Source organism: Pectinophora gossypiella, chromosome 26, assembly GCF_024362695.1.
Source record: "Pectinophora gossypiella chromosome 26, ilPecGoss1.1, whole genome shotgun sequence".
NCBI lineage: Eukaryota > Metazoa > Arthropoda > Insecta > Lepidoptera > Gelechiidae > Pectinophora > Pectinophora gossypiella.
The window spans coordinates 3,123,391-3,146,370 of record NC_065429.1 but is presented as its reverse complement, the minus strand read 5'-3'; the positions used below and the strand labels follow the sequence as shown (position 1 = coordinate 3,146,370).

The window sequence follows — 22,980 nt, the reverse complement described above, 5'->3', positions numbered from 1 at the left end:
ACATATTGATGCTCGTGACCGTACATATATCCTATTTTCTCTTACCAAACGTTTTGACTAAAAAAAGCCTGATTTAAAATTTTATTTTTGTAATGTAATTAATTGGCTATTTGACAGTTGTCGGATAAGTACTTTAAAAAATTACAAACGCATTTTATACTTATTTTCTCGAAAAAGCATCATTATTCATTAATTTCAAATTTCGCGCGAAAACGGTTGGTCACGTGACGTTCCAGGGACGTCACATTTCAATATACAAAGAAACTGTCAAACAGTATAAACTTGAAACCTGACAGATAGTTTTTGTTTGTTTTGTGAAATGTGACGTCACACGAAAATCAATCATGGCCGCCCGTGTTTCGGATCTTGAAACCCACATAAAAAATGAATTCTTATTTTTTAAAAATAAAATATTAAAAACATAAACTAATGGATAATTATCATATTTAATATTTTATTGTAACAAATTTCAACTGTCAAGTAGCCAATTCTGAACCTGCTCTATAGTTATGTTAATCCTTCTTTTAAGTCCGTCTTCGGCTTAAATTTTTGTTCCTTTTTGTTGATTATGTTATCTCCTTGTTTTAACTACGTAGAACTACGTCCTAACTTGCCATTTATGGAATAAGGTAGCATTTTGTCGAATATTGTTTTCATAAAACGCTTTTATATAAGTCACGACAAGAGAAATACTTCGGACTAAACTGTATTGGGCTGGTTTACCCTTCGCGGGTTGGAAGATCAGACAGGCAGTCGCTTCTGTAAAAAACCGGACCTGTCAATTCTTCAGGTTAGTTAAGCGGACCCTGTTAAAAACGGGATAATTAGGGAGGGGTCGGGGGACGCTTTTTATTCTCACCATAAGGGTTCCTTTTTACCATTTTGGTTCGGAATCCTAAGTGAAAGTGAACTATAGGTAGTATATAGCATATCTAGAAGCTCACGACTATATCCTAACTGGGGTAATCAGAGGTACGTCCATTGCAAGATGAACTAAGTACCCACACCTCACCGAACTTTCTATCCGACATATACAGTAGTTTCAATTCTTTAAAATTGAATGCAAATCGACCAAATGCTACCTTTTGAAAAAAAAAGCTGAAAATAAACATAATTTCATAATTATAATGCTAAAGATTAAAGAAATAATATGATATAACAGCTTATTTAACAAAAAAAAAACTTGGTAACTGATAACTTAAATATTTTATTAATTAAATCAATGGGTTTGAATAATGCGCGTCCTTTAAGGTGATTGTTAATTGATGTCTAAGTTAATAAATAAATAGAAAATAATATTCTAGTATATAAAGCTGTGGCAAGTGGTGAAGTGAAGTGGGGTGAATATGAAAATGTGCCAAGATTGGTGGCGAACTGTCACATAATTTTTTCGTGAAAAATTGGAGGATCCTTTTGGATCTTTTTCATGTTGGAACCCAATTTTTCACGAAAAAATAATATGAAATTTCGCCACCAAACTTGAAATTTTGATATTCACCCAGTGGGTGGCAGGCAAGAGGGAAACGACTGCCCTATTTTTCCCTATAAAAGTTGCATAGAGAATGCTACACCGACAAGAGCGTGGCTCTTGAATTAGTGATGAAATGATTATTTTGTAACTTGCTCTTTACTAATTTCGTAACTTCAAAATTGTTGTTAAATGGCTAAATGAAAGCTGAAGTGGACAGATTTCAAATTACTAGAAATGTGGTCGAAAAAGGCTACATCGAAGCAATTCATCTTAAAAAGCAATATTATTGCAATTTGTCATTTGCGCTCTACGAATAAATATAGTTTGCGCATATACAAAATAGTGCGCAATGCCAACAAATGTAATTTTGCTTTTTAGATGAATTGCTTTAATGTAATTTCTAGACCTTGAACTACAAAACTATTGAATAATACCAGACACCAGATAGAAGAAGATTAGATAATTTTCAGTTTTGTAAATAAAATTCGGTAGCTTTTGCCAATTTTTGGTTTTAAACTTTTCTGCCACTTTAGGCAAACCTACAATAAGGTTCTTTAAAAAAAAACGAATATCAAAAAAGTCAACAATCACCTTTAAGGACACAAGAAACCAAATCATCTCGATTTATTTATTATAAACGAAGCCCTAACGTAGTTCTACGCTTAACAACTAATATTTTTTTTATTTTTTTCTCTCCTAACCCTAACCGCATGGTAGAACGAGCATGACAGAAGAAACGGTGGTCGTGAGGTCGTTGCAACTGCCTGAAGTCCGGAAAGCGTATCTTGTAAATGATGAAGTGGTCGAAAGGATCAGTTACAAGAGGGAGCGCGCGCCCCCGCCGCCGCCGCCGCGACGCGTCTCACTCCTAAAGTACGAGGACACCAACAGTACATAAACTGGGTTCGTCTTACCTTCTTCCATCAGGGGGGCCATTCGCACAAGTCATTCCGGTTTGGACGCAGAAGGAGATGGCATAGTTCCCAAAATGGCAACGGATTCGTAGTCACGAATTGGGCATACAAAACGCTAATCTAGAAATAGAAGCCAGTCTAAGATGATCGAAAATCAATCTCATTTTACTTCCTTCGCATCGTCCTTCATTATGCGCACTGCTAGGGTCTGGAATTCTTTGCCGTCTTCTGTATTTCCGAATGCATATAACCCGGGTGCTTTCAAGGCCAGGGTGAACAGACACCTTCTGGGCGAGCTCGCTCTCCACCTTAGACCTCGTCAGTGCCTTTGGGCAAATCTGGGGCCAAGAGCATTTTCCAATTTTACTTATGAATCAAGTAACAATGAGCACGACGTTTGACAGCTTTTACTGATGACGTCACAGGACAGTATTTCCACGCAAACTCCAAAGAAAACTTTCGTTTTTACGCTTCGGTAAAGTATCTCATTTGACAATTTTAACTAGGTTGTCAAGTAGCCTATTGCAACGGAATCGTAATTATATGAATAGAATCTTTTGTAATTATTTCTTTTTTATTTTGCAGCAATAATGTACATATTTATATTGTAGACGATGATAGGGTTCAAAAGTTCATAACTTCTTTCACCCTAAGGTTTAAGGGTTCGTGAAAGAAATTGCTCCATTTTTTAGTTTTTTAATGTGGATGAACTGAGATACTTTTTACGAAACCTCGAAACGAAAAAACTCTATGGATTTCGTATGCAAATACAAAAGTATAACGGCTTCTATTTCAATGTTAGGATCAAACATGATTCGCATTTTATCATTTATTATTTACCCATCTACCCATATTTTTGCGGTTCAGTTGTCGTTTTGAGAATCGATCATTATTCGGCGTCCAAACTATCACGTCAAAATTTTCCAAATCCGATACCATTTTTTTTGTCACGACCTGCAATTTTACGCCACGGCTAGCCTCTCGCGAGTTTTTCATTGGTACAGTAGATCGCAACAAATCATCGAACGAATTTCGTATATTAAACTTCCAAACTATATTGAAACTACAGTTTGATAGCGCTTGATCACTTTATCCCAATAGAGACAAAGGTGCATCCATCGCAAGATGAACTAAGTATCCACACTTCACCGAGCTTTCTGTTAGACCAACGCGATAGTTGGTGAGCCGTATCGCCGTCTATAATGGTCGAGCTAAGAGTATTAGTGAAAACTGCACTTGAGATAAATTAATAACTCCTTGGTGCAAGTCCGGTACCGGGTTGAGGAACTATCCATTGATTAAAGTTAAAAGGACTTTACATTCCACTCTTGGGCTTAAATCTCCCCTCAACCAAATCAAGGATGTCAAGGATCCTCCACCGCTTCTCAATTTGTTCTACTTGCTTCTCTTCTTTGTATCTCTGTCTAACTTTGCGAAACTATAACTCATTTTATGGTGTTAATAACTCAACTAGTACTTTCACTAACAGTTCTTGAAAGAAAACTTTATTTTTCTTTAATTGCTGGCGAGGAATGGGTGTATATTATACACCTCTGCCTACCCCCTTAGTGGGACACAGGCGTCCTATGATACAATTATATTTCCTCCACTCATCCATAAGATGGACACTATGTTAGTGCTTCCTATTCGAACCTACATACCATTTTTTCGCAAAGGTATTCTTTCAAAATCTCAATATGATGCATATTCGGGCGCACACAAACTTAACCTAATTTTAGTTTGACAAATAAGTGCTATCCTTCACTTACAATACGTGCAAGAATAAGATAGATTGTGTGCCTAATAAATGCGTTAGCCTAGACTCGTGGCGTACTCACATCTCTTTGGGGGCAAACTTACAAACTTTAACTTTCTGTCTTTATTAACTTGTCATTAATCAGGTGTAATGCATGGCATGCGGTGTTGGTACTTACAAGTTGAAGATATCAGTATAAACCAACCTTAATACTTAACCGACTAATCAACAGTAACCCTCTTTCAGTTACGAGACTCGTCTCTACGACACGCCGCGCCCAACAGAATACAAAACAGAGGAACAACGACACTTCGAATCTCAGTACTTCTCCAAAGACAGATTCGGTTACGAAGCACCAAAAACACCTTTGAGTCCAAAATTCAACGCACGCGAACTCAAATTCGACGACAAACCCGAACCGGTCTACTCCACCCTCAAGAAACCTTCAGACGGTGTCGGTCAAACCTTCACTGAACACCAGAAATCCTCCGAAGCAATCCCTGGAGGCATCAAACAGTCAGAGTACACGATCAAAAGCGAATCCTACTCCAGCTATCCTAAGGTCGACGTCATGAAAACCGTAACTAGGGAAGACGTGAAAGCCCCTTTCACTTCGACGCCATTCAAATCAGAACAGTCGCACTTCAACCAGTACTCCCAACAATCCGAATTCAAAAACACATCAACGGACCTTGTGAAAGTCCCAACACCAGAATTCGAACGGATCTCTTCACCGTACGGCAAAGACGTGCAAAGCTACGGCGGTCCCAACTATACGGAAGAAACTACCACTGAAGTGAAAGAGATCCCAAACGGGACACAAAAAATTACTACAACTAAAATCTACAGTTCTTCTCCCGTCAACATTACGACGACCAACACCAAATACGAGCCGATAAAACTCGAAGGCATCGACGAATTGTCGAAATCTTTCGACAATGATTCCAGATACAGCACATTGGATTCGCGTTTCAACACTCTAGACTCCAAAATGTCATCTGACACGAGCCGTTCGTTCATGAGGCCCTCAGAGTTCCAATCTCAGGATTATCAGACGTCCACTAGTGTGACGAAGGTGAAGAAACCTTCGGAGCTGGTGAAGGAAATCGATAGTATGGATAAGAAGTTCTCTAAGCAAACGATTACTTCGGAAAGGATCGAGAAGAAGTCAGTAATGACAAGTTCGCACAAGTCCGAAACGAGTTCTACAGTCACGAAGAAGTTTGGAAACTTCTAAGGTTAGCTCAATGTGTGCCATGATGCTTCAAATGACCACGGTTTTGGGTTATCGCTGGATATTTTACACCTAATTCGATGTTAGTTGTTAAAGATTTCGTCTGTATACCGACAAGGATTTGTGTTGCCCGCTAATCGACTGTATATCGATTGATAATCGATTATTTCCTAAGTCTGTCGATAGGCAAATATGACATCTTTGAAAAATACACCATGAAGTAACTCTCTTTATTTTTACATTGAATTTGATCTTTCGGACGTCTCAAAAATCTTATATCCTTCATTTTAATCCCAATGTATACATATACTCACGAAAAACAGCAAACTGCGTACAAACATATACTTTGGGCTTCAAATGATGAGATAATAGAAGTTTAATACCAAAAGTGTCTGCAAGTTGTATTTTAGGTATCTGTGATAAAGTCCCAATAAAGTCTTACACCAGGATACTCCGAAAAATCTCATTGTTACCGTGTGCCGCTTTATCGCGTGAGTGTGAGCGAGACAGAAAATCCACGCATGCTTTACTTCTTAGCGGCTTACGGCCATTTAGACTACATTAAGACCCAGAGGGGGTGAGGTCAGCGCACGGTACGAATTGGTGCAGGGCGAAGAGTTACCGTTCGTGTAAAATATCCATCTATTGCTCAAAACCGAAAAGTGATTGTGCATTTTAACAAACAAAAGTTCTTATGACAACTGTGACAGCTTCCGAAGTTTTAGATAATATTATAGATACGCAATGTGGCTTTAAATGTTTTGACTGTAAAAATACGCACTGAATATAATGATTTGCTTCTTTTTTAAGTTGGTAATTAACAAGGGAATATCCCCTCTATCTTGAAAAATAATTTTAGAAAACCGTTAATTGAAAAAGAAAAACTTTTAGATTCCTTTTGGTTTGAATTCCAAAGGATTTTTACAGTTTAGGAAGGCCTATTTACATTAAACGTAAGTAAAAGATAGCAAATTGAAAAAGAAAAACTTTTAGATTCCTTTTGGTTTGAATTCCAAAGGATTTTTACAGTTTAGGAAGGCCTATTTACATTAAACGTAAGTAAAAGATAGCACTGTGTTTATAGCTGTAAAACTCAACTAAAATAATTTGCTAGGTTTAATTTATTTACATTCTTTTTTTCAAAAAAATTGTGGATACACTATTTTGCCAACTTAACAAAGACGCTAGTATATATGTGAAACCAATAACATTTACAATTAATTATCGTAGTATTTAAATCATAATTGCTTCATTATATAACGTAAAAATGAAAACGAAAACGTGGTACATAATGAATTGTGATATAAAATATTATATAATAATATAAAATATATATAATATATAAAATATTAATACGTCAGAACATAAAAACCTACGGGAAGGTAGAGATTGAAGTAATCTGCGGTGCTAAAAGTTTTAAAGTGAAATGTGCCTGAATGTTGACCTAAGCAGAGTTTAAAGGTGAAGGCGCACCCAGACGTGCCGCGGGAGCCGCACGCGCCGAAGTCATCGCATTTTGCGGCAAAATGCGAGTCGTGCGCCGCATATGGGTGCGCGACGTTGCATACGATGCCATACAAAAGTTTAAAAATGCGATGATATCTGCGCGTGCGGTTCCTGCCACGCGTCTAGGTGCGCATTCGCCGTAAAAGTACGTTTCGTTATACTAAGACTATGTTTATAGAAGAGGATTCTCTTCTTGCGGGTGATTTTGTTACGACAAGATTTTGATTAGAAAAATATAATTACATTTAATTCATCGCGAATTTATGACATTTGAAGTTCTAAAGAGATTTTTTCGAAAATGTCCGACTCGGACGGGACTTGAACCCTCAACTCTTGTCAAGCCGGGTCGAGCGTGTTAACCATTACACCACCGGGTCCTCATCCTATTCATGTGGTTTTTTTTTTCGATCTAGGTATAGCGTCATTATACTGCAAATTCACGTGCCCAATCATTAATTTAATTATTAAAAAAGTAATAATTATCGCGAAAATCGACTTTGGGTTTTTCGTCCATACATTTTGGGAATTGTCATTTGGACAAAAAAATTGCCTACCCTAGTTGTAACACTGTCACCCGCTACTAAATTCACAAAGTGCTAACCCTACGGGAACCTTACACAAGATGCCTTCGACGGAAATATAAATATTATAAAACAGATTTTAATATAACTGTCTTTTTAGCTACAAATATATGAATATCATCATCATCATTGGCCTTATACGTCTGTTGTAGACGATTTATGACGTCATTGCCTCGAAGAAATGCACTTTCTTTCGTGGCTGTGCAAGGCAATCCTAGAGCGGCAAACTACCTCACACTCAATATACAACTACGAACTAATTGTATATATGACGCTGAAACGTGATGAGTTGAAGGCCCGTCCCCCTGCCGCTATTCATTATAATTACCAAAACGGTGTGCTCACGTGCCCTCACTGTGCGCGGGAGTTCACTGTAAAGATAGGCTACATAAGCCATGTTCGGGCGCATCAGCGTCGTGCCAACTACGAGTCGAAATGGTCGCCATGGCCGAAATCGGTCGGAGAGATCATCATCATCATATACAACTTATATACGTCCCTCTGCGCGGTACAGCCCTTGGAAGGGTGTTCAGCTTGCTTCACCACGCTGCTCCACTGCGGGTTGAGAAAATCCTAAACTGGTATATGTAATCTTTTAATATGTATTAGAAATGAACGGCAGGTAAATCCATGTAGCGGTCCAATGAAATGTCTTGCCGACGTGAGATAACAGGCGACATGCGGACCCGTGTAATTTAACCCAGATTCCCCTACTGGCCTCCCCCGGAACAGATTATATCAAATGTCACTGCACCTACCGAATGTGATACGAGGTGTATAGGTGTATTATTGCCGTGACAGTGCCACGTAATCGTAAATATCAGTGGAGGAACCGTCACAATGTGTGCATTACAATGTGTACATAGATTCCCAGAGCGGCAACAAGTCCAAGGCCCTAAAAAATTAGAGAGCTCGCTTCATTACTTTGATTGTATGTTGGACAACTTATATTTGTAGCTACAAAGCATTAGCCGCGTGTGCCATTATTAAAAGTATTTATTTTTTCAACGTTGTGCCTTCGAATATATAATTTATTTAAATATTAAACTCTTGTCTTTGTGGATTTTTAAAAGTTTAATAAATATTTAATCGCCAAGTGCCCCATGTTTATAATTATGTATATTAAAAAGAAACTGAATTGTGCCATTTACAGCCATAATATATAATTGTATATTTTATGTGTAAAAACTTTGTGATTTTCTTTTTAGGTATATATAAATAGCTTAGTGATCGTTTGGTGCAATTTTTATAACCATATTTTACTGAAAATTAACACAAAATTTTAATTAGGGTTTAACGGTAGGTGTATAATTATAAATATTGACAAATATAGCCTCAGACCTTGGTATAAATGTAATTATTAGTGTTAAAAAATATATTAAGAAGAAATATATTTTAGATTAAGTATATTTTTGTTTTCATATTTGTCTGAGACTATTCGGCTTTTACTAAATTGATGTAACCGCATGATTATAATATAATACTGGTATAAATAAATATAACGTAGTTAATAAGTTAACAATTGTTGCATTTTGACATATAAATGAATATATTTATTTTTTTCTTTTTGTAGCAAAGTTGTTACGGTGTCGTCGACAGAAGTAGCGTGATCTGCGCACGTTATATTATTTTTATTTTATAAAAATATATATTTTATATATTCATACAATGTAAATTCTTTAAATATTATATATATACATTTCTTTTATCGTAATACGATATTTTTAGATGTCGTAGAATATTAAAATGGAAGAAAGAATACATTTTTGTGCCTTATTGATTTGCAGCTTAGAAATGTATATTTATTTATTTATATACACGATACATATTTTCTAGTGTAGATATGCCCACGATAGGTAATCGTCCACTGAAGGTAAAAAACACCAATTCTGATAGATTTAGAATTATATACAACTTAAAAGTATAGTTATTATTACACGTAGATTTAACTTTACGCCTGTATATATATGAATTTTGAAAAAATAACCGTTTGGTATTTAAAAAATTACATATTAGCAGCTATATGTCAAACCTATGATAATTGTCCTGTTTATTGTGATATACATTATAAGATGGACAATTACATACAAAAAATAAACTTGCAAAATGATGCATAACATAAACAGCCTGTATACGTCCCACTGCTGGGCACAGGCCTCCCCCTCATCAACGAGAGAGGTATGGAGCACACTCCACCACGCTGCTCCACTGCGATTTAGTGGAAGTGGTGTACGGCAAAATTATGGTGAAATATTATATACGTTTAAATTCATATATATAAAGGCGTTAAAACGAAACGAATGAAAACTTCGTTGTTCAGGCTAAAATAAGTGTCTTATTACATAATAATATTTCAATCGTGCGAATTGAATATGTAATCTTTTAATATTATATATTAAAAAATATGTAACACTTATTCTCCGTAGAACTAATTCAGTGTATTTGATATTTACCGTGTAATTACCATATTTAATGAATATATAATTATAAATGTAATTTTTGATACTGTACACTAAAGGTAGGTTGGAAAGGTTTTTTTTTTTTTTTTTTTTTTTTTTGACGTGACTTAATGTAGATTTGCCGCAGATGGCATTAACTACTTGGCCGGACAAATGGGGAGCGCTGAAGGCTCTCACCCGGTACAACGTTTAAGACAACCGGCCTGAGGGTGCCCAGTTGGGCGCGAACCTCGGCTCAGGGCGTCGTCTGAGAGGAAAAATATTTGAAAGAATTAATCGACCCTAGTGGGTCGATAGCGATAAGCGCTGAATGAGGGAAATCGTCGACCACGCCGGCGGGGTCGGTATCGGGGTCCTGAAGTGTTTGGTGTCGCGAGCTGATTGGCTGCCTCTATGGCTAGGGTAATCGGGTCGTCGGGATCGTATATTACGTCCTTCGGACGCCGATACTTTTCAGTACCGTCCCTAAGCGGGATGTATTCGGAAGCCGCAACGCGTACTTATGATCGATAAACCACCTAAAGTATACTATACTTGGGGTAAGGTAGGGTATAAATGACTTCTTTTACACAAATAAACATCCCATGTTGTCTGGCATCGTAAGAAACTCGAGCAACATTAGCATAATCATTCCTCGAGTTGTCAATAAACTATTATCACGGCCTGACCGGCGGACTAACAAGCCAACTACGTACACAGCCGCGTTAGCATTCCTCACACGAGTGCTATCCGACCATCTGACATCGGCCGTACACCCAACGACACCACTAAAGAAGCGAGAGCGTAAAAACCACAGTTTTAACTTGAAGATTGTCCCTAATTGAGAGTAAACGGGTCATTACCAGGCGATAGGGATCACTAAGGGTCGCTAAGGGTCTGCAGCTGCACCTGGTGCCTGATAAGCCTGGAATGGCCGGGACACACGTCCACAGAGCAATGCGCGCGCAGATTAACAGTCCACATAGATACGCTGAATGCATAATACCGTGGGCTTGGATGAGCTTTATCACTGTAATGTATCACTGGCTGCGCATTACGTTTGGATCCTGCGAGCTTTGTTAAAGGTTATTTTTTTATCTGTTTCAGCTGTCTTGTTTTAGTTCTGCCTTCCTTTACTATGATAAAGATTAACCATACCTGGAACTCCATTTTAAAATGTATTTACGTACTCATAAGAATTAATCGAACAATATAATCAACAACAACACGTTGCGTTGGAAAGGTGGCATTACGGTAGCTGTAGGTTTTACACGCTGGAGAAAATTACAATGCAACTATTGTAAGTAAATATTTTGACTAATGACTTGTTTAACGCGGATACAATATTTAGCGTTCCACTGTCGGAGATTCTGCATAGAATGATTATTTTTGTCTATTAGTTAAAATCCGTCGACTTCTTTCGCAGCGTGGATTCTTATTTTAAACTTCGTTTTGTAATAAGGCGGTTAATCACAGTTTCGAACCGCACGGCGCCCGCGTCGGTCAACAGCCTTACAATTTACTTAAAATTTCTCATAACGACGGGGAAGAAGCAAATACTCCTATCTTACAGTTAGGTCTGTGTAAGATAGGAGTATTTGCTTCTTCCCCGTCGATAAGTAACTTTAACTTTAGCGACAGCAGCTTCCAAACATTGCTATTTTTCACATTTATTGTGTAAATTATAATTAATACTTAGATCTAAGCAATCTTGTAGAACTTTTAATCTCAGTCTGAAACCAAATAAAATCACTTTTCTATGTTAAACTAATTTTTGTTTAATATAATTATAAAATCGGTTTGATTTTTGGATTTTTTAATTATTGATTTGTTAATTATGTTTTGAGATTTTATTCTAACATCGTTGTGGGGACATCGTTTAGTATCTGAAAGAATTAAAATAAATGTCTAATTCGAAGATAAAATTGTACGAAATCGAAATTTAGCTCCTTTTCTAAAATACATGTGGATATACGACGAAACACGTCTAAATAATAGAACGCAAACTATTACTCTAAACGTTGAAAATGTCTTGTAAACGGTGTCATTTAATTATTGATTCAACTGGTACTTAGTGGAGCTAACATAGCTATGAGAAGTATAAGAAATGTCGATTTATATGATGTCCCAACGCTGCGATTTGCGTCTTATAGGCGGGCATTGTATTGAATGTATGTTTACATGATATAATAAACTTTTAACTTATATTACTGTGTTTCATTTGTAACTTGTTTCCTCAATACATACACCGAATAAGTTTCCTAAACACGTCCAATGCAGAGTTTCGTACCTACAAACTCTCGTTATTATACACTAAAATAATATTGAGTGTAGACACCTAATACATTTTCACCCGGCTCTTGCAAAGTAATCTAGCGACATCTATGAACGTATATTGTAATTAAACTAAACGACATCTATTGTTCAGTAGCGGTACTACACACTATCATGCGCCTACGACAATGAGCAGACCAAAGATAGTACAACGCCCTAGTGCGAAAGAGACGTGTATTGTTCTGACAGTTGGTCTCAAATGTTGCTGACAGTAGCAAAATTTTAAACTACCCACCACGTTAACATTAATTTGATAACAGAGAGAGAGGATAGCTTACGCCCTAGTGCGAAAGAGGCGTGTATTGTTCTGAGAGCTGGTCTCATACTTCTGCTATCCTAGTATAAAATCTGTAAATCGCTGTGATAAAACCAACTAGAACTGTTTGATTTTGGTTCACTTGTCGTGTAAAACTAGAATATCGTTTTCTCAGTATTTTATTTACGCTTACGAAAATATAGAAAATGATTTCTTTATCATAATAATAAAAAGCATAGAAATAGATATTAAATTGAATGCGAATTTCGCGTTATTATATGAACATTGTTCAATGATATAAAAAAAAACACTATTAGAGAAGACCGTTGCAATACAAATTAAACTATTTCGATAAACCTTTATTAAAAGGTATTTTAATGCTGCAATTATTGACAACAATAGAATAAAAGTAATATTCTTATGACATAACCATAGAAGAATAAGTGCTGGTGGGCCCTGTGGACCAGTGGTTGAGTGTTGGGTTCATGATTTGAAGTTACCGGGTTCGAATCCCGTTGGGGATAAATCAGTTTGCTTAAGTGTTAGGACATTGCAGACTAATCACCCGATTGTTCCGCGAGTAAGAAGGTTTCGTGCTTCGGAGTGCACGTAAAGGTTACATAAGCTGCATTTGGCGGCTCAATAGTAAACCTGACACAATGGTTGATAAGGTCGATCGATACTTAAAATCCCAAACGAGAGACAAAGTTACGCTGCTAAACGCCAAAATATTCATTTGAGTACCAGGACTTCATACATCAATAGAAGGCGACTTGTGCAGCGAACGACGAAACAAAGGAAACTAGCGACATCTATGACCGTTTATTATAATTAATGTAAACGCCATCTATTGTAGAGTAGCGGAACTACACACAACCATGCGCTCACGCCAGTGAGTAGGACAGAAAGATAGTGTACGGCCTAGTGCGAAAGAGACATGGGTTATTCTGACAGCTACTCTATCAAGAGTTGATGGGAAGCCACAAAATTTTAAACCACCCGCATTACTTTAAGATTAATTTGACAACAGAGACAGAAGATAGTTTACGGCTCAGAGCGAAAGAGATGTGTATTGTTCTGAGAGCTGGTCTGTCAAGCATTAGTACCTGGCTGTACCTGACGACCTCCTACAAGCCTCTGCTGTCCTGGTACAGAATCTGCAGATTGCTGCGAAGGAACCCGCTGTCGCCGCATTTATCAAGATGCTATGTTTGTTTAAGTATATCACTCACTATTAATGGATATATTGGTGCTAATTCCTGTAAATACCATCTAATTTTATTTTAAGTTATATCTGTCATTTTCTTATCCGCCGAAAAGGAAAGGGACGGGTAATTGACAAGCATAAAATTTATGGAACACACGTCAATTTTAAGCACAAATCTAAACCAACCGTCTAAAAATTTTACATCAGTCAATAACCCGACACATTCATTTACTCATTCTTCCTAAAATTAAGAGCTGTGAATCATCCGTCCCTTTCCTTTTCGACGGATATGAAAATGACGGATATAACTTAAAATAAAATTAGGCGGTGTTTGCAGGAATCGGGGCCATTATTATAATTCCGTATTTTACTAACTTCTACCAGCCCCTGAAAGTGGTCAGTTGCTGAAAGTAATAATTAATAATATCTCGAAAACGGTTCGTCGTACAGCAATAATAATACAAATTGGCCCCCTTTCATGAAACCCCTACGCAATAACATTCAAGATGTAATTTTCAGGACTAGTGACATCTACGAACGTATATTGTAATTAAACTAAACGACATCTATTGTTCAGTAGCGGTACTACACACTATCATGCGCCTACGACAATGAGCAGACCAAAGATAGTACAACGCCCTAGTGCGAAAGAGACGTGTATTGTTCTGACAGTTGGTCTCAAATGTTGCTGACAGTAGCAAAATTTTAAACTACCCACCACGTTAACATTAGTTTGATAACAGAGAGAAAGGATAGCTTACGCCCTAGTGCGAAAGAGGCGTGTATTGTTCTGAGAGCTGGTCTCACAAATATTAGTACCCGGCTGTGTCTGACGAACTCCTACATACTTCTGCTATCCTAGTATAAAATCTGTAAATCGCTGTGATGAAACCAACTAGAACTGTTTGATTTTGGTTCACTTAGTCGTGTAAAACTAGAATATCGTTTTCTCAGTATTTTATTTACGCTTACGAAAATATAGAAAATGATTTCTTTATCATAATAATAAAAAGCATAGAAATAGATATTAAATTGAATGCGAATTTCGCGTTATTATATGAATATTGTTCAATGATATAAAAAACACTATTAGAGAAGACCGTTGCGATACAAATTAAACTATTTCGGATAGACCATTATTAAAAGGTATTTTAATACTGCAATTATTGACAACAATAGAATAAAAGTAATATTCTTATGACATAACCATAGAATAAGTGCTGGTGGGCCCTGTGGACCAGTGGTTGAGTGTTGGGTTCATGATTTGAAGTTACCGGGTTCGAATCCCGTTGGGGACAAATCAGTTTGCTTAAGTGTTAGGACATTGCAGACTAATCACCCGATTGTTCCGCGAGTAAGAAGGTTTCGTGCTTCGGAGTGCACGTAAAGGTTACATAAGCTGCATTTGGCGGCTCAATAGTAAACCTGACACAATGGTTGATAAGGTCGATCGATACTTAAAATCCCAAACGAGAGACGAAGTTACGCTGCTAAACGCCAAAATATTCATTTGAGTACCAGGACTTCATACATCAATAGAAGGCGGCTTGTGCAGCGAACGAGGAGACAAAGGAAACTAGCGACATCTATGACCGTTTATTATAATTAATGTAAACGCCATCTATTGTAGAGTAGCGAAACTACACACAACCATGCGCTCACGCCAGTGAGTAGGAGAGAAAGATAGTGTACGGCCTAGTGCGAAAGAGACATGGGTTATTCTGACAGCTACTCTATCAAGAGTTGATGGGAAGCCACAAAATTTTAAACCACCCGCATTACTTTAAGATTAATTTGACAACAGAGACAGAAGATAGTTTACGGCCCAGTACGAAAGAGATGTCTATTGTTCTGAGAGCTGGTCTCACAAATATTACTACCCGGTTGATTGCATTTGACAAACTCCTACAAACCTCTGCTATCCTAGTACAAAATCTGTAAATCGCTGTGATAAAACCAAATTAGAATTGTGATTTTGCTTCACTTAAGTAAAACTTATCGTTCGTTTTCTCTATTTTTATTTAGACTTACAAAAATATAGAAAATGATTTCTTTGTAATAAAAATAATATGTAATAGTATAGAAATAGATATTGAATGAATGCGAAAATAATTTCTGCTTCTCGTCGTGTGAACTGTGTGTCGTAGTTATTAAATAAAATACTGCTTTTATTAATACCCACTTCACGTTATTATAGGAATATTATTCAATGTTATAAAAAAACACATGTCGAAATACAAATTATAAATTAAAAAGATGAAAAGTAATAAATAATAATACTATTTTGTTAAACCTTATACAAGGTTGTCAACAATAGAATAATATTTAATAGTAAGTAATAGATTTGCGGCCCCTGTGATCCTGAGTTGAGTGTTGGGTTCATGATTTGAAGTTACCGGGTTCGAATCCCGTTGGGGACACATCACAAAAATCAGTTTGGTTAGGAGTGTTAGGACATTGCAGTCTAATCACCCGATTATTCCGCGAGTAAGAAGGATCCGTGCTTCGGAGTGCACGTAAAGGTTACATGAGCCGCATTTAGCGGCTCAATAGTAAACCCTGACACCAGGGTTGATAAGGTCGATCGATACTTAATCCCAAACGAGAGACGAAGTTACGCTGCTAAACGCCAAAATATTCATTTGAGTACCAGGACTTCATACATCAATAGAAGGCGACTTGTGCAGCGAACGACGAAACAAAGGAAACTAGCGACATCTATGACCGTTTATTATAATTAATGTAAACGCCATCTATTGTAGAGTAGCGAAACTACACACAACCATGCGCTCACGCCAGTGAGTAGGACAGAAAGATAGTGTACGGCCTAGTGCGAAAGAGACATGGGTTATTCTGACAGCTAGTCTATCAAGAGTTGATGTGAAGCCACAAAATTTTAAACCACCCGCACTACTACTTTAAGATTAATTTGACAACAGAGACAGAAGATAGCTTACGGCCCAATGCGAAAGAGATGTGTTTTATTCTGAGGGCTGGTCTGTCAAGCATTAATACCTGGCTGTATCTGACGACCTCCTACAAGTCTCTGCTGTCCTAGTACAGAATCTGCAGATCGCTGCAGGAACCCGCAGTCGTCGCATTTATCAAGATGCTATATTTATATGACTAACTATGGATATATTATAATTCCGTATTTTACTAACTTCTACCAGCCCCTGAAAGTGGTCAGTTGCTGAAAGCAATAATTAATAATAATATCTCGAAAACGGTTCGTCGTACAGCAATTATAAATAATAAAAATTTGCCCCGCTGTCATGAAACCCCTACGCTTATCAGTACAATAAGATTAAAGATGAAATTTTCAGGACTAGCGACATCTAGGAACGTATATTATAATTAAACTAAACGCCATCTACTGTTGAGTAGCGGAACTACGCACAAACATGCGCTCACGTCAGTGAACAGGACAGAAAGATAGAATACAGCCAAGTGCGAAAGTGACGTGATTGTTCTGTCACCTGTTAAACAAAAGTGGCTGCGTATATGTTGAACAAAGACCTTTTGATGTTGAAGAACTCCTACAAGCTTATGCTACTCTGGTACTACATCTGCAGATCGCTATACATACCCGTATTTGTCACATTTTTAAATAACCGATGTTTTTTAGTTTTTTTGGTAAATTTGCCTGTAACATACATTTTTTTTTATGTTGTCTATATGTCTATAAAAAGTGGAAATATGTGTATTGGACTGGTTTTTCTTTCAGGTAAGTACATAGCATTATTCCTTATTTCTATGCTTCGGGTTAGAACGTCAGACAGGCAGTCGCTTCAGTAAAAAAACGAACTTGTAAAATCTTCAGGTTAGATATGCAGACCCTGTGAAAAAAGAGATAACCATAGGGAGGGATACCCTTGTGGGTCTGGTCACCTATTAGGGATCAGATTTTAAGAATCAGAATCATTTATTCAACGTAATATCATGGATAAACTTAAAAGTTGTTGAATCTATGTAATTTCGCAGTGTTATGGCTAAGGAGAAATAGGGGTAAGTATTGAAAAATGACATGAAACTGCAACAACAAAATATCTTTTAAATCAATGTAGGGATATATTACAAGTTATTTAATAACTAGAGGAAACAATAAGTATTAGGTTGCATTTGTACATAAACAGCCTATGCACATTCCACTACCGGGCAGAAGCCTCCCCTCAATCAACCGAAGGGGATATGGAGCATACTCCACCACGCTGCTCCATTGCGGGTTGGTGGTGTTTGGACCAACAGCACAACGTGCCTTCCGAAGCACGGAATCGTCTTTCTTTTTTGGCCATTCAGGTGATTCAAGCCTGCAATGTCCAGTCAAACAAAGGTCAGTCTCACAAAGTGATTTCGATAATGTCATCGGGAATCGTACCTACACAACGTGAGCCTAACGCTCTAACCACTGGACCACGGGTGTTTTCTATGTATTTAAATAAAACAGCAATGTTACTGCATCAACATGGTTTATTAATAAAAAATCCCATATTACAAAGTAAGAAATACTGCAATAATAATTTTAGGAGACGTCCTTCGAATTCGTAGGAATGTATTGCTTCTTTTCCTCACAATTCTTGCTACATTTTGAGAAGAAACGATTCTTTAAAATTACTAAATTATTTGGGTGAATATAAAAATGTGCCAAGTTTGGTGGCGAACTTTCATATTATTTTTTTGTGAAAAATTGGGTTCCGACATGAAAAAGGATAGTTCTAGCTACGAGGTAACTTGTTCCTCGAAACAACTAGAACTATCCTTTTTCATGTCGGAACCCAATTTTTTACAAAAAAATTATATGAAAGTTCGCCACCAAACTTGACATTTTGATATTCACACATTTTCTTATCCGCCGAAAAGGAAAGAGACGCATAATCGGCAGCTATTAATTTTAAAGTGAATTAGTGAATTAATGAATCATCCGAGCGAATCAAATAGGTATCTCGCTGGTGTGCAATCCATTTGACATGTGCTGTCAACTTTATTTTGTCAGGATATTGGTGCTAATTCCTGTAAATACCATCTAATTTTATTTTAGGTTATATCTGTCATTTTCTTATCCGCCGAAAAGGAAAGGGACGGGTAATCGACAAGCATAAAATTTATGGAACACACGTCAATTTTAAGCACAAATCTAAAACAACCGTCTAAAAATTCGCCCGGGTTATTCATTTATTTACTCATTCTTCCTAAAATTAAGAGCTGTCAATCATCCGTCCCTTTCCTTTTCGGCGGATAAGAAAATGACAGGTATAACTTAAAGTAAAATTAAGAGATGTCTGCAGGAATCGGGGCCATTGGCCAATGTAAATTTTCTGCCTAATATTGACTGTTGATTACCCGTCTCTTTCCTTTTCAGCGGATAAGAAAGTGACAGGTATAACTTAAAGTAAAATTCGATGCTGTGTACTTGAATTAGCTCCATTAAAAAATTAACAATAAAATATACTTAAAACATTTTTAATTACACAAAATTATTTGCTCTGGAAGTGTACTCTAATCCTTACACAAGTAATTAATTTCACGGCTTCAAATTAAAATATTAGAACCGAAAAGTTTCAAAAACTAGCAAGAATTATGTATTACTATATTCTATTCGAAATTAAACACAAGTATTAAAAAAAGGAACAATTTAGAATGAACCTATACTCGTTAATAGGTAAAAACATTATATTTGTACTTAATTTTAGGTATTCGATAACTCACTGGCAATAACTTCTAGCGAATGTAAGAAGGTAGTTTAGATCAGTATAAAACAAAATTAATAAAAATATTTAAGAAAAGAAACATGACACAAACAGGGCTCCGATGAAAAAGCGTATGGCAACCGGTGATGCACAAAACGAGCATATGAGGAGATATTTATAACAGGGGGGTTAAAATGGCCACATCGAAGCAATCATCTAAAATTGCGCATATAAAGGTAAGTGCGCAATGCAAATGTCAAATAGCAATATTGCTTTTTTTAGATGAATTGCTTCGATGTTGCCATTTTAACCCCCCAGTTGTGCAGAAATAAAAAATATAAAACCGATCAACCTACCCTCTCTACACCCGGTATATTCATCAAAAACGCCTACACACACATAATTCACACATTTATATAACACTCTACAGTAAAAATCACGAGAAATCATAATTATAAGGTTTAATTTTAGGGTCGATCGTGTTATTCAGTTTCTATATTAACATAGAAATCCTCTCCAGTCTTCTTCTAGCGTGTGGTTTGTGAGGCCGAGCTCATCAACCCTCAGGGTTATTATCGAACCGCCAAAGGCCCCTGACATGGCTACGTACGGTCACGAGCATATGTACACTTTGGTACCATGTCACATTAACTTTTTTGACAAATTGAACTGTAAGTCTCACTAAATGTCAAATATGTTAGTGCGACAGAGTCCTAAAGTGGGTACATTATATTGCTCATGTACACGATCCAATTGCTTCGATGCGGCCATTTTAACCCCCTGTTCTCGTGAATTTTACTTCACACGTACGCGCGCTATGAACAACTATTCACAATTATTTACTTACACTCGCATTCTGTGATGTTCACTCCATTCTGCCTCCACTCGACTCGGCCACAGCTTCGTATTATCATGTTGGCAGTATACATTGTTTTAAGTTTACGCGGGTATTATCATAAACCCCCGTAAGAACCCGTTATTGTGTGTTTTAATTATGTTGGCAGTATGCTCGACTCCAGTGAGTAAAGTCCTCAATTCGAGGAGGTAAATGGTGGTAATTTCTTTACACACCATCTAATTTTATTTAACTTATACCCGTCATTTTCTTATCCACCGAAAAGGAAAGGGACGGATGATTGACAACTGTTAATTTTAAAAGGAATGCTGTCAACTTAATTCTGTCGAATTATTGGTCGATGTAAAATCTTTTGTTTTAGATTTTCAATATTAGTCAATATTGTCGTGTGTTCCGTAAATTTTGTCTGTCAATTACTCGTCCCTTTCTTTTTTAGCGGATAAGAAAATGACAGCTATAACTTAAAATAAAATTAGATTTACGTCCTCGACTTGAGGACTTTACTCACTGGAGTCGCGCATACTGCCAACATGATAATACGAAATGAATGACGTCATGCCATACTCGAGTTAAGGCTGAGGCTCCGTTTAAGAATAGCTATCTTGAGTTGACTTCGAGGAAGACTTGAGGTCGCCTCAACTGGACTGAGTCGGAGAAGGTTCAATCATCTCAGAATACGGATGATACTTATTTATAGACAAGAAAAGTGCGTTTAGAATTTATATTAATATTGCGAGATTGGTACAGAGTTTTACTTCAGACTCAATTATTGAAATAAGAGCACACAGAGGTAGGTTTAGGGCTGTGATTATAGATGTAAAACAAACTTTTTTTGACGTGATTCGATGGCATTAACTACTTGGCCGGACAAATGGGGAGCGCTGAAGGTTCTAACCCGGTACAACGTTTAAGACAACAGGCCTGAGGGTGCCCAGTTGGACGCGAACCTCGGCTCAGGGCGTCGTCTGAGAGGAAAAATATTTGAAAGAATTAATCCACCCTAGTGGGTCGATAGCGATAAGCGCTGATTGAGGGAAATTGTCGACCACGCCGGCGGGGTCGGTATCGTACAACAATCGATTTAAAACGTTTTAAACTATGATGATGACTATAGAAAACACTACATTATCAAAGCCGTAAGTCGTTAATGAGTAAAGGAGCGCGCGCGAACTGTCCGTCTCGCTCGCACGTACACAGGTATAACAAGATTTTTGTAGGGAGTGTCTGGGCTGAACCCGCAACGCTTGCGGCATCCCCTCTGTGTGCTTCAAGGTCGTCTACAGTCGAAGATATTAGGAAAAGTAGGCAGTATGGACGAGTATCTCAAGTGAATGGTTTCTTATTTTAATCGCGGTTAGTTATTCTTCCCCATGGTTAGTTATTTTTACCCGCAGTTAGTTATTTTTCCCCGCAGTTACTTATTTTACCCCAAAACATAATTAGTAGATTGATGAAAAGAAAAACAAAATCAGTCAAGTACCCTATTGATAATGCTAAAGTAGCTAAAGTTAAATTTGTGATGATGACTGTATTGAAAAAAAAAATAAACACAAAACAATTAACCGCGTTTAAAATAAGTTTAAATGTAAGTGATACTTAAATTCTGAGTTTAAAATCGAAACTTACAAGTACTAACGCCAACTATAGACTTCAGTTCAGACGATAGGCTGAATTAGAAATACAAAACTAGTAATACAACATTACATAAGCTCACGACTATTTTCCCTATTGGGCTGGTCAGAGGTACATCCATCGCAAGACGAACTGAGTACCCACGCCTCATTGAGCCCGTCAGACCAACGTGATAGGTGGTGAGCCGTATCGCTGTATAAAATGGACGAAACAAAATATCGATACAAATATACAAATGCCCCTTTCTTGGTATTTTTCACCGTCCACTTGCCCATCTCTATTCCAACAAATTGATAACTTGAAATAAAACAATCGGCTATCAAATTATGGCTAAAAACGTGACCAATGACATCCTGTCGTCCGATCAAAAGTCATAATCGACGTTGACTCTTATTTATAAACATTATTGAAAAATAAAAGCACCATTCAATAAGCAACATATTGTTTGGAATGTTGTATAAATGCCTATGTTTTTTGTAAACGCTATCGTTTCATTTATCTACTTATTTTATTATATTACACACACACTTATTATTGTGCTTGCTTTATATTATTTTTATTATCAAATATATTATTTTTTCTTTAAATGCGATCTGTACATATCGATTGATCGATCGATTTACATTAGCGACAAATGGAAAACAAAACTAACTTAAATTTATTTTAATTTTCATTTGACTCTTCTAAAACTGGTAACATCTCTTTTTTGCGCTAAGAATAAACGCACGCCAATATTTTTAGAGTAGTCAAACTAAACTAAAATTAAATTCCATCCACTTTTTTAAGCCCACCATATTCAAGCCACAAAACCATATTTTTAAATGCAAAAAGGGTCTTAATACATTTGACAATAAAACTTCATTTTACACTAAATTGGACTAAAATATACTTATTTTTTACACGTTATAATATTCACTTTCTTTGATATATTTCTTCTAAGCTCTACAATTTATTTCCAAAAATATTTCCATATTGTAAGGTACATTTTTGAAGTAAAATTTCATAAAGTGCTTCTCTATAGATATAAGAAGAGATATTGCTTGATATACATAATTTGTGTTACTGTTTGCACTCACTAGGTACGATTGTAGGCAAGCTTTGTGCGAGC

General features: G+C 36.8%; 3 protein-coding genes across 10 annotated transcripts in view; 2 read left to right on the top strand and 1 right to left on the bottom strand.

Moving 5' to 3' along the window:
- Positions 1-11,256, top strand: part of LOC126378322 (talin-1) — a 135,932-nt gene extending 124,676 nt beyond the window's left edge. For 3 of the 7 annotated variants that reach the window (XM_050026521.1, XM_050026516.1, XM_050026515.1), the window contains 4 exons: positions 2,189-2,344; positions 4,388-5,379; positions 9,036-9,993; positions 11,144-11,256. In XM_050026521.1, the coding sequence (XP_049882478.1) occupies positions 2,189-2,344; positions 4,388-5,378 (1,147 nt within the window). In that variant the 3' untranslated portion in view covers position 5,379; positions 9,036-9,993; positions 11,144-11,256. Of the gene's footprint in view, positions 1-2,188; positions 2,375-4,387; positions 5,380-9,035; positions 9,994-11,143 lie in introns of those variants that run through there. The other 4 variants (XM_050026518.1, XM_050026517.1, XM_050026520.1 and 1 more) reach the window with 3 other exon arrangements.
- Positions 1-22,980, top strand: part of LOC126378330 (uncharacterized) — a 91,922-nt gene that overhangs the window by 29,252 nt on the left and 39,690 nt on the right. The gene's annotated exons all lie outside the window — the stretch shown is intronic.
- Positions 18,534-22,980, bottom strand: part of LOC126378478 (aldo-keto reductase AKR2E4-like) — a 117,818-nt gene continuing 113,371 nt past the window's right edge. For both annotated transcript variants that reach the window (XM_050026878.1, XM_050026877.1), the window contains exon 8: positions 18,534-18,994. The gene's annotated coding sequence lies outside the window, so the exon portion shown is untranslated. The remainder of the gene's footprint in view (positions 18,995-22,980) is intronic.